Raw genomic sequence first — 13,190 nt, forward strand, 5'->3', positions numbered from 1 at the left:
TAGCTTCCTCTCAGCAGAATTTGAGGACGGAGGACAATCACTTTCCTTAAGGAAAAGTTTGGAGATAAAAAGAATAGGAAAAGAGAATGAGAGTGTAAAATGGTTTGTCATGGAACCGGGTATTGGGAGCACAACAGAAATTGTTGTGATGGAGGGGAGCAGTGGGAGTCTGGGACAGAGGAAAGCCGCTTGGCGATGAAAGGCAGGAGAGGCTGGGCAAGGAGAATTGATAACAGCTGCCTCTGTGGATGTCAAAGCAGCGACCTCCCTTGAGAAAGTTGCCTTTAGCTTCTTGGGATTTGGTAGTGAGGATTTTAAAAAGGGTGTCAGGGATATGGATTCCTGGCCCAGAGACTCCAGGGTAAAATAACAGACTATGTCTCTTCTGAAGCAGGATGAGACAAAAGCCCTGGAGGTCAGAGGCTAGATCCTGGTCTTCAGTTCAACTTTCAGTTATCTTCTTGAGATTGTGTTTAAAGTGGTATCTGAAGGGGAGGCCCTGAGAGGCTGCTTTTCTTCATCTTACTCCTTATACTCTCCCACTCTCTTGTCATTAATTCAGTGACTAAATTGTCTTTGTTCTTTTGGGCCCCAGTTGTATATCCTCCTCAGACTCTGTTTTCTTTACTGGTTGTAACTGAAAAGTGACCTGAAAGTTAGCAATAGGAAACCAGGATCTGCGTTCGTTGATTCAGTAGACTTAATTTTACACAAAATGTTTAGTAAATAGTCTTGGAGGGTAGAAGATGTTGACTCGCCTCACCAGAGGAGTTCAGCTGGGCTTTTGGACAGCAGGATATTTCTGCTACCCTGAGATTTGTGTCTATATCCTAAAGGGTTGAGGTTACTCTTAAGAAGGATCCTCTGATAAGTAGAGTTTTGTTGGTTTTTTTTGTATATATTGTAGTATTATATTATGGTATAAGTTTATTACCCAAATAAATATTTTCTTGAGAGTTCAAATTAAAATAGTTGTCTTTTTTTATTGGTCACCCGTGTTCTTTTAAGATGTCTTTCATGGCAGCATTTTCAACATGATTATGCATCTTTTACATTGTTACCTTAATCATGAATTACTGAAAGATTTTATCTAACAGCATTCTATAACATCTCTATGCTGTGATCTGATAAGTTGTCATATTTATACCAAGAAGTTTTCAGTCTCGGACTCTCCCATAAACACATGAAGTATGTGTTAATACTAGGCAGGTAAGTGTGCATGAAAAGATGCTCAAAATTATTAGTCATTAGAGAAATACAACATAAAACCACAATGACCACTATAAACTTACGAAAATAGCTAAAATTGTAAATGACAGACTATACCAAGTGATGGCAAGGGTGGAGAGGACCTAGAACTCTCATTCTCTGCTCATGGAAATGTAAAATGTGGCAAACATTTTGGAAAAAAACATTAAACATGTAATTACCATATGATCCAAACATTCCACTCTTAGGTATTTACCTAAGAGGAATGAAAGCATGTGTGCATAAGAAGGACTTGTACTAGAATTCTCATAGCAGCTTTATTTGTAATAGCCAAAAGCTGGAAACAGCCTAAGTGTCTATCTACACAAGAATGGATAAACACATTCATGCAACATAATACTACCTAGAAATAAAAAGAAGTGAAATATTGCTAGATGCAGTGACTCACACTTATAATCTCAACACTTTGGGAGGCCAAGGCAAGAGGATTGCTTGAGCCCAGGAGTTCAAGACCAGCATCAGCAACATAGTGAGACCCCCATCTCTACAAAATTTTAAAAAATTAGCCTGGCATAATGGCGTCCTCCTGTAGTACCAGCTACTTGGGAGGATAAGGTGGGAGGATGGCTTGAGCCCAGGAGGTTGAGGCTGCAGTGAGCCCTGATTGTGCCACTGCACTCTAGCCTGGGCAACTAAAAAAAAAAAAGTGAAATATTAATACATACAACAGCATGATGAACTCAAAATAATTATGCTGAGTGGAAGAAGAAAGGCAAAAAAAGAGTATATGCCACATGATTGCATTTATATAAAATTCTGGAAAATACAAACTAATCACAGTGACAGAAAGCAGTTCCAGTGGTTACAACTTTTGAGGATGGTGGATGCGTTCATTATCTTGACTGCTGCGATTTACACATGTGAAAACTTCTCAAAACTTTAAATATGTACAGTTTATTGTAAGTTAATGGTACTTCAGTCAAGCTGTTTTTAAAAACAATATTATATTTAGATTTGGTGTTTTTGATACTTCTTTATTTCAGGGAGGAAATCCTTCAGCAGTCTTTGTGGGAAAGAGTATCAACTCATGTGATTGAAAACATCTACCTTCCAGCTGCACAGACCATGAATTCAGGAACTTTTAATACCACAGTGGATATCAAGCTTAAACAGTGGACTGATAAGCAACTTCCTAATAAAGCAGTAGAGGTTAGGATATAATTTAATTAAATGGGTAAGAAGCATTATCTGAAGGGAGTAGGAGCTGTGAATTTTAGACTTTATTCCCATCACAGCCTCTTTCTTTCGTTTGGGTCCTTATATCTCATTTATTCTTTACTCCTCATCTCTGTGTTGGGACTAACCTGGATGTTGCTACCAGTTGCTACAGTTACAAACATTTACTTATTGTTATGGTGTTGGCCTCAGGGTATTGGTACTTCTTCCAAACACTGTATTTAACAAGCAAATTTTGCTTGAGTGTGAAATATTTGCTTGAATATTTGCTTGAATGTGAAATATTTTGAACATTTCATCTGAGCTCAGTTCTACTTAAATTATCATTTTCTTAGTTAGGATCCTGACAGAAGATTAAACTAGGAATGATTTAAAAAAAAAAGAAAAGAAAAACCTACCTTAAAGAATCTGTTTCTGCTACCATGTCTCTTGGCTTTATCACTTAATAGCTGTATGGTCCTTTGCCTAGTTGCTTAACTTTCCTATGTGTTTTTTCATCAATAAAATGGTGACAGTAATATTGCCTACCTCACAGGGTTGTTATAAGGATTAAATAAGTAATTGTATGTAAAATACTTAGACAATGCCCAACCCATGATAACTGCTCAGGAAATGGACCTGCTGTTGTTATGATCATCATCATCTGAATTGATCCGTCATGTACATCACCGCGTAAACAGTGATTGTTGAAGCTAAGAGTCTGTGTCCTGTGCTTCTGTGTGAGGTTGCTCACAAAATTGAAGTCAATGTTAAAAGTAATTTTGTTTTTCATCCCTGTCTTAAAGGCAGTGTCAGTTTCTCATTATTCAGATGTGATTTCACCCCTTTCCTATCTTGCTCCAGTCTTGACTCCCTTACCTCTGTTCTCAATTTCTTCAAGCCCGTTTCTAAGAACTCTAGCAGCCTCCCTGCCTAAGTTGCACATTGCTGAGCCCTGGCAGTTCTTGACACATTTACCCCTGAAGAAATTAGAGAGTGGCTGCTCCCCCTTCACTAGTTCTCATTACTGGCACTAACATTTTTTCTGGGCCATGTCCTGTGATAGGATATTTTCCCATCCTAAGGTTCAAGCAGTGGAAGTGGTTATAAAAGCATCAATTTTTCTTTCCACTGCTGCTTTCTGTCCCTCAGCATTAGGTGTCATGGAAAGAATATAGATCTGGTGAGAAGGTCAGGAAACATGGATCTTAATACTCGCCCCACCACTCACTCCGTATTTTGGACTTTTCTTTATGTTTAAAATGAGAGAGGGCTAAAAGTCAGCATTAAAAAGCCCACTTAGTTGTAAGTAGATTTTGTTCTTCATTGATTTTGTTCTTCATTATTTTTGACACTGTGCTCTTCCTTTCACTTTTCAGATCATTAGGAGTTAGCTGTAATACAAAGCTGAATACTCTTCAGCTGTGTTTGAAAGTGTTGGTGCATTGCTTCATATCTTTGCTTAAAGACAAAGATATGAAGATGACTGAATCATTAAGACATTTTAAACTTTTTGCAATGTGAAAGAAGCAGGCAAACTCATGTCTTAGAGGTTGAAATAAATAAGTGAACTAACTTGGGTGGCAGGCTTAGAATACATACCTTATCTTGAAGAGACAGCCCTGTTCAGCTACAGCAGGTGGTGTCATGTAGGAATATGGGTATACCCTTCTCAGTCAGTTCAAGAGAAGCTGTCAGCGCAGACTTTTAAATGAAATCTCTCAATTTTTAAATATTGGCAAGCAATTTTAAAAATGTGAACCACTGTGCGTGTCTAGCAAAGCATATCAGGAAGCCATATCTGTCGCCAGCAACCCGTGTGAGACCTCTACATCACTGGCCTTTTAATGTAGTTTCACATATATTTTCTGAGAAGCTGATTTATTTATCACATTTGGCTTGAGCTCATGTGTAATTTTTCATGTTAAACATTAAAGTATGTAGTAATAATACACCTTTTTTCTTTCAAATAATTCTAGGTTGCTTGGGAGACCCTACAAGAAGAATTTTCCCGCTTCATGACAGAACCCAAAGGGAAAGAGCATGATGACATATTTGATAAACTTAAAGAGGCCGTTAAGGAAGAAAGTATTAAACGACACAAGTGGAATGACTTTGCGGAGGACAGCTTGGTATGTTGTTTGTTTACTGGGGTATCAGCCTTGTACTTTTATATAACTGCTCAAATTGGTTCTTTTTCATAGGAGACTTTTTATATGACTAAATTACATTCTGAATGAAAAATAATGAAGTAAAGAAACAGATTTATGATCTGTAGTCTGCCCTTTAATATTTCCCTGCCCTTCTAAAATCACCTGTTGCTATTTCTTTCTTGGCTATCATTTCAGAAAAAAGTAAAACTTTGCAGTAAACGACTGATAAACTTCTACAAATGTCATCTATTCGCCATTTTATGGACCTGTCTGTAGATAACTGATTCTAATTTTACCCTCTGTGGTAATGAAAGGAACTAAATGCATTGGTTTTCAGTGAACTTATAAAATGTTAGACTTATAAAATGTTAGACGCCTAAAATCATACCACCAGCTACCATGTATTGAAGCTCATTATGTGCCAGGAGCTCTGTAAGCATTATTTGATTTAATTCTTAACTAGTCCTATTATTGTCATTGACAGAGCTGGGATTCAAGCCCCTCTCTAATGGCAAAGCCTAATTCCTGACACCACATGATAAATCTTTTGTTATGTGGAATGCTCTCACTACCAAAATCAAATCTGTTAAGTGCCTGCTCTGCTCAGAGAGTTACTAGAGGTGTTGTTGAATTACAGGATTGAGCGATTTTCTGGGAAAATGCAGAGCTGGTTGTGATTAGCTGGTTGTAATTATAATTTTGTTTTAAAGAAATGTTTGTCTTTATGGCTGGGCGTGGTGGGTCATGCCTATAATCCCAGCACTTTGGGAGGCCGAGGCGGGTGGATCACCTGAGGTGGGGAGTTCGAGACCAGCCTGACCGACATGGTGAAACCCTGTCTCTACTAAAAATACAAAATTAGCCGGGCATAGTGGTACATGCCTGTAATCCCAGCTACTTGGGAGGCTGAGGTAGGAGAATTGCTTGAACCCTGGAAGGGGAGGTTGCAGTGAGCCAAGATCATGCCATTGCACTCCAACCTGGGCAACAAGAGTGAAACTCCCATCTCAAAAAAACAAAGAAAACCATATTTATTCTTGTTAAATGCCTTATTAAGACTGGCTTACTGAGAAAATAGTTTCATTTTTATTCATCCAAAAGTTATAAAATTTGGAAGCCAGTTTTCAACTGTAATAAATAACTTTTATGGTTTTATAGACCTTTTAAGTATCTACCTTATTACTTTTTTCATTGCTGTTAACACTGGGAAAATGGTTATTAATTTTTTTCTCCTCATTTTTGAAAAGGCTAACATATAGGTCATATGGCAAAAAGGAGAGTTGAACATGATCTGAATTATTAAGCCCTGAATTTTAGGTTTCTAGTTGTTGCATTTCATGTAGTTACATTTGTATTATTTTCTACAATGTAAATGTGTAATATTACCCGTGCACCTCATATGGTTAGCTTATTTAATTTGGGCCAGGAGAGAATCTCCACTCTATATTTTTTAGGTAGCAAGCTAACAAATAAGCAGGCAAGTAAAAGGAGTTTATGCATTTTTGTTGGAAGGATATATTCTTATGCTGGTTTAATATACATGGTTATTTTTCCATATTTACTAAGCTGTCAATTTGAATAAAACTACTAAAGTGATGAGATGTAAAAGAAGTTAGCATTTTTTTTCTTGTTATTTTCAGAGGGTTATTCAACACAATGCTTTGGAAGACCGATCCATATCTGATAAACAGCAGTGGGATGCAGCTATTTATTTTATGGAAGAGGCTCTGCAGGCTCGTCTCAAGGATAGTAAGTAGAGGCGCAGCTTATTGAGTTCTGAGTTCACAGTGGTGAAGGAGTTATCCAACTTTAGTGAACATTTGTAAAAATATATTTAACATTTAAAAGTCTTTGTCGTTAATACTGTAGTTGAATATTATTTGTGGAAATTTTTTTAGTCAAGTGCTTTGTAGCTACTAAAACAAATGGACACATGATGCTTATATGTACTTATATTCTGTAAAGCTATAATGCAGAATATTTTAGTGTGTTTGCTATTGTACTTATAGGAATTTTATAAGCAATTATACTTTTATGTATCATAAACTCATGTATAATTAAACTCTTACACATGTGCCATATCAGTCATGTGGGCTTTTTCCTTTATTTCAACTGCCTTCATATTGATATAGCACTTTGAAATAGTTAAGAAAGCAAGACCATTATTAGTTATAATTTGTGTACAGGTAAGTGATAAAATTGTTGATAAGTTAATTTTTTTTTTTTTTCTAGCTGAAAATGCCATTGAAAACATGGTGGGTCCAGACTGGAAAAAGAGGTGGTTATACTGGAAAAATCGGACCCAAGAACAGGTGAAATAAACGCATCTCTAGTCTTATGATGATATAATTGTGTTCATTTTCATTCAGGCATTAAAATATAACCTTTGTGTGGCTCTAGACCAGTCTCAGGAATTTTAAATGTTTTATATCATCCTTTCTAAAATATAATGAATCTTTAGAATAAAGAATAAACTACATAAGAAAGTTTTTTTTAAGTGAAGTAGCCATGTTGTTAAAAGACAAGAGATGAAACATGCCCCTTTTGTGGTTGATTACTTTGTTCATTTCAATTCCCTGTTTGAGGTAAAAAGGAAGATTAAAGTTATGAACAGGCCAGGCACAGTGGCTCATTCCTGTAATCACAACCCTTTGGGAGGCCAAGTTAGAGGAATCGCTTGAGTTCAGGAGTTCGAGACCAGCCTGGGCAACATAGCAAGACCTCTTCTTTATTAAAAGTCAAAAAAAATTAGCCAGGTGTGATGACACATAACTGTTATCCCAGCTACTAGTGAGGCTGAGGTGGGAAGGATTGCTTAAGCCTGGGAGGTCGAAGCTGCAGGGAAAAAAACTTGTGAATAGAAAAAAATGGATCTAGAACTAGATGTACCATATGACCCAGCCATCCCACTACTGGGTATATACCCAAAGGATTATAAATTACTCTACTACAAAGACACATGCACACGTATGTTTATTGCGGCACTATTCACAATAGCAAAGACTTGGAATCAACCCAAATGTCCATCTGTGACAGACTGGATTAAGAAAATGTGGCACATATACACCATGGAATACTATGCAGCCATAAAAAAGGATGAGTTTGCGTCCTTTGGAGGGACATGGATGCAGCTGGAAACCATCATTCTTAGCAAACTATCACAAGAAGAGAAAACCAAACACCGCATGTTCTCACTCATAGGTGGGAACTGAACAGTGAGATCACTTGGACTCGGGAAGGGGAACATCACACACTGGGGCCTATCATGGGGAGGGGGGAGGAGGGAGGGATTGCATTGGGGAGTTATACATGATATAAACGTCATGCACATGTACCCTAGAACTTAAAGTATAATAAAAAAAGAAAGAAAGAAAGAAAAAAAAAAAGAAAAAAATGATAAGGTTTTCAGAGGACATACAGTGAATATGCTTGGGGGGGAAGATACAATTTTTCTTGCCTTATTTTATTATCTTATCTATATCTATCATCAAAGTCCCTACCTCTCACCTCCACCCCTGTTCATTCCTTTCTGATTCTTATAGCTTCTTTTCCTATCTGGTATTCAGTCTTATATCACTGTCTCATTCCTTGTTCGTTCCTTAAATGAAAGAATCTAAATAGAACATAGAATCTAACTACATAAATTAATGAAATAATGAAGATGAAAAAGATTTAGCATCCAATCCATTTTCTTTTCTTGTTTGCTTTGTTCCTTGAATTCATTTAGAGAAAGGAGATCAAGGAATGGAAAAATAGAGGAGAAAGAGAGAATAAAAATTGACCAAATGAGGTGTCCCTATTTCTTTATTTTATGTTTTCATTTTCATTTTAAATACAAAGTTAATTGTATAATCTATATCCTATTTTTTCCTAGTTTCCCACATTTCTTGTTTCATAAGTTCTCTATCAGACGTGAGTCTCAACTTCCTCAAAATAATGAAGAGACAGTCTTCTTTTTCTTTGTGTTTTATTATTATTATTATTATTTTGGTAATGACTTTTGTGAAAAATGAGCCATTAAGAAACTGAAGTGAAGCTGAAGAAGTGGGCAGTTAGTGATTGGGTCATGCATGTATTCAGGGTGCATTGGTTATCTCTGCTCTACAGATGGGCTGAGAGAAGGAGATCTGTCAGAAAAGAATTTCTAGGGATCCATCCAAGGTTTCTGACTTTGATAGAGGAAGATGCATTGATTAGAAAGAGCTGCTGTAAGGGAGATAAACTGCAAAAGAAAAATGGTGTCTGGCCTTCAAGACTTAGTGATATTAGGCCTAAAGTCTCTAGAATAATTGATGGCACTCCTCAGCAACTGACTGGTGGTTAATGTGCTTTGGCCAGACACTCTGAAAGAAATGATTCCTCCTAGTAAGTTATTTTTGTCAGGAACTTAAACCCACAGGGGAATGCCTTCAAGAGAAACAAAGGAATTCACTTTAAAGTCAGTGCAAAGGGTCTGTAAACCTAGAAGAGGAATCTGGAAAGAAACCCTTTAGAGAAGAGCCTTCTCCCCCACAGGATTTCAGGGCAGCATGTGTGAGACCCAGGCTGACTGTAGAACAGAGGCCATAATTTGGAATATAGAAGGGAGGGGCATCTCAATCACCTAGGGAGGTTGTTTATATATATTGTTTTGTTTTCTCCTTCAAAAGCTAGCCTCATGTCAGACTCACTGAGTCCAGCTCTCCTTCTCTGTCCTTTCTCCCTCCCACTCCCAGTTGAAAACAAGTGTTTTCAGCCTCACACCTGGAGGTCACAGGGAGAGACAGAGATTCTAGAAGAGGTTGAGAATATCCCTAGGTCTCACATTGTGAGTTTACATAGCTGAATGACAGGATTTGGCAGGAAAAGAAACTTAAAGATGAGAAATCCATTCTCTGAAAAGTGTTTTGTGTTTTTGTGGTTCTTTTTTGTTCGTTTTCTAGGAAAATTCATCCCTTTGAAACATTCTCACCTTGTTTGAGCCAAACTAATGGACATTTTGGTCAGGATAGATCCAAGAGTAGTTCTCTCTTCTGAGGGCCAAGTGTAGTGACAGTCAAGTGGTGATGGATGGAAAGGGGGAAGTAAAACACGAGGCAGGATGAGCTTGGGAACACCGTTACCAGCAATTTCCTTTCCATCTCAGACTGAAGAATACATGTTTAAGCAAACAGTGAACTTTCTCTTTATCAAATGCTCTTTTTTCTAACGTGTTAGTTTTCAGAGAGTATTAATTAGTAGTTCCGTTTACAAGCTAATTGTTTGCATGTATATGTTAATCTTGTCTAGCTACTCAGATGTCATAGCTGTGATAGAGTTTGGGGCAAAAATAAAACCCCTCGGTTTCATAGCTGTGGTAGATTTTCTATTCTAGTAATTTATTTAGGGTAATGATTGAATTTAAAGCTAGTTTCTTCTATCATACAATTTTGAGTGGAGGTTTGAAAAATGACAAGATTAATTTAACACAGTATAAGAATCTTGTTATCACACATAACTAGTGTATGTACGTTTTCCTCCTTTGGTAAAGAGATTATGAATAATTAACAGAAAAGAGACTGGAAGTGAATTTAAGAAGGATAGATACCTCACAGAAGCAGTCTGAATTGCCATTTTTTATGAAAAGGCTTTTTAAAAATCAAACTATGCATTTTACATTTATTGGAAAAGAGACATGTCAACAGGTTAAATCCTTACAGTGATCTCGTTCTTAAGTGTAGTTCTTAGATATGAGGCATTTTAGAACATCAACTCTTCCCATGCATTCAGGGTGCTTTTTCCTAGGTTCAAATTATACCCTACGGTCAAGAAAGAAAGAAAATACATAGTAAGATTCCTGGTGCTATAACTTCCACAGCAAAAACATTTCAGCAAAAGTAAACACATAACAAGTATGGCTAATCCCTGGGTTTTTTCACCCGCTCATAAGGCAAATTGTTCTGCATTCATAGGCCATTTACCATATTCATAAGCCAGGGTGCTGTGTTCTTTCTTGTGTTTCTTTCTTGTTTGTTGTGATTAAGCTTGTGATATCTTTTATGCAATAGTAATATATTTATTAAAATTGAGACTGTTTTTCAAGTGCCAAATTATGAACCATCTAAACACAGTCCTTTTTTAAACATTTTAAAGTGTGTTCACAATGAAACCAAGAATGAATTGGAGAAGATGTTGAAATGTAATGAGGAGCACCCAGCTTATCTTGCAAGTGATGAAATAACCACAGTCCGGAAGAACCTTGAATCCCGAGGAGTAGAAGTAGATCCAAGCTTGGTAATAAATACTGCTGAAAAGCAGGAATCCGCTTCCTTAATATTTGTTTCTTGCAGTAAATGTTACTACAAGTGTTAGTTAGATATTTAAGTGCTTAATTTGACTTTTGTCATGTGTACATTCGCTGACAGTAAAAGCTCAGTCATTTTGTTTGCGTGAAGAGAAGGAATTTTGTTCTCAGTATTGCTTTTTTAAGGGTAATGCTTTAATTTGTAAATGGAGAAATTTACTTTGGCAAGTTCAGTGGTCAACAGTTAGTTCTTGCAGAATGGGATGAAGCCGACCCAGACCTTTGCCCCACATCACATTGTTTCAGATTGCAAAATAGAATTTCTGTTTAAAAAGGGCATATGTTTAAATATATGTATGTGTTTTTGTGTGTTACAGTATGTGTTTTGGTTTACAGTCAAATGTAACTCAATTAAATGTGAGTGGATTCAGAAAAAATAAAAATGTTGTTTTTTTTAAAATTAGATATGACCATTGAGTTCTAGCTCCATTTTCCTCTTTTGTTAGTGTGAGAATAAAAATAGTCTACACTTTAGGCTACTTTTTGCTTACTTTCATGATACTTTTTGAAGACGAATTTTAAAAAATACTTTTGGGCCTACATTTTTTAAAACTACATTCTCTACTGCTTAGTTAAGATGTAAGGAATTCAAAAGCTCATTATTATATTAGCTTAAGTGAACACAATTAGAAAAATAAGTCTAGTAGGGAAATCAGTCATTAACAAATTGCAAAGCCACACAAACTCTTTTAAAGATTATATGCTATTTGTGTTTCCGTACTTGAGGGATGAGTATACTTACTTTAAATTCCATTGGAGGTCAGAACAAGTAAAAAAATAAAAATAAAATTGGTAAAACTCAAAGCAGTTATACATCTAGCATTATTTATAAATTGAAAATGAGATTGAAACTGATTATTACATGAGATATTTTTGTTGAATATAGATTTAATTTTTCTTCTTGTTGGTCCCAGTTCTCGTTAACAATAAGTTTTATTCAGTTTGACACTTTTAAATGTTATGTGGCACGTTGGTGAATACAGTAAGAGGGATTTTCTCTTCAGAGTGATATAGAAGAGATGTTACGTGATTTTTTTTTTTTTAAGTTTTTGCTCATGTCTTAGGCATGAATTGATTGTATGTCTTAATTAGTTTCTAAGACCAAGAAAACCTCAGGTTTTTTAAGTGACAGTTTGTTCAGTGCACTTTGCAAAGCTATAAAATAAGTAGCAAAGTACCACAAGAAGAATACTGCATGGACTAGATGTCAGGACATGTGAATGCTAGTGTATTTCCATTATATTAGCTAATAATATGTCCTTTAATAATTGATACCACTTTTCTGACCTCACTTTTCTTATCTGTCTAATGCAGTTGATGTTTGTTCTTGTTAACATTATTGCTGTTTTGCTCAAAGAAGGACAGAAGGTATTAAAGAATATTGAACACTCGGATTATCTGGCAGTAAAGTGGTAGGGATCATATTGGTATGGTAGCAGTGAAATTTGATAAACAGAAAGGAAATGTTGAGTTGATAGACATGATCTGAGACCGTGTTCTTAGTCCTAACTCTTCTTAGATAAGGCTTTCAACCTCTTTTTGCATTGGTTTCCTCACCTCTAACTAGGGGAAGATAATACCTACCCTATCTGCTCCACAAGATGATTATTTGATTATGATAATAGCATTTGTTTAAATCGTTGCTAATTTTTAAGTGCATAAACTGGTAATGGGTCAGAGTAGTAGTAGATCTAATCTTTGTCTTAAAAAAAGTAAGTGAATAAAAAAATTTGAATAACTATGTAAAGAATAACCTTGCTTTTACTTTTAATTAACTTTTTTGGTAAATAAATGTTTTGTACAGCTTCTCAAAGTGTGATTGATCAACATGAATAGTATACAGTAACTCTTTGTTTTCTTTTCTCGTTTTAGATTAAGGATACTTGGCATCAAGTTTATAGAAGACATTTTTTAAAAACAGCTCTAAACCATTGTAACCTTTGTCGAAGAGGTTTTTATTACTACCAGAGGCATTTTGTAGATTCTGAGGTAGGGTTTCCAAAAGCAAAGAGAAATATTTTTAAGCAATAGTTGTTAAAGTATGCTTAAAAGTAAACTTTAGCTTAAGCGTTAATTTTATATCCTTTGATCATCTGGGGGAAAAAAGTATGTATAATTTATAAAGAATAATCTAACTCTTTCTTATCTTTTCAAAGATACTTGCCACTTTGTTAGTAACTACATCTTACGTGCGTGTTATCCCCAATGCTTATAAGAATGTGTGAATATAAATAGTAAAAAAAAAGTGTGAATATAAATAGTAAAAAAATTAAGTAACAGGAAATAGTCTC

The 13,190-nt window shown here is 35.8% G+C and overlaps 1 protein-coding gene across 5 annotated transcripts in view; it reads left to right on the top strand.

Annotated features, from left to right (window-relative positions):
• OPA1 (OPA1 mitochondrial dynamin like GTPase) overlaps positions 1-13,190 on the top strand; it is a 96,412-nt gene that overhangs the window by 54,194 nt on the left and 29,028 nt on the right. For all 5 annotated transcript variants that reach the window (XM_033213066.1, XM_033213068.1, XM_033213067.1 and 2 more), the window contains 6 exons: positions 2,253-2,418; positions 4,404-4,556; positions 6,218-6,326; positions 6,810-6,889; positions 10,689-10,829; positions 12,772-12,888. In XM_033213066.1, the coding sequence (XP_033068957.1) occupies positions 2,253-2,418; positions 4,404-4,556; positions 6,218-6,326; positions 6,810-6,889; positions 10,689-10,829; positions 12,772-12,888 (766 nt within the window). The remainder of the gene's footprint in view (positions 1-2,252; positions 2,419-4,403; positions 4,557-6,217; positions 6,327-6,809; positions 6,890-10,688; positions 10,830-12,771; positions 12,889-13,190) is intronic.

This window comes from Trachypithecus francoisi, unplaced genomic scaffold (assembly GCF_009764315.1).
Source record: "Trachypithecus francoisi isolate TF-2019V2 unplaced genomic scaffold, Tfra_2.0 Lachesis_group0, whole genome shotgun sequence".
NCBI classification, from domain to species: Eukaryota; Metazoa; Chordata; class Mammalia; order Primates; family Cercopithecidae; genus Trachypithecus; species Trachypithecus francoisi.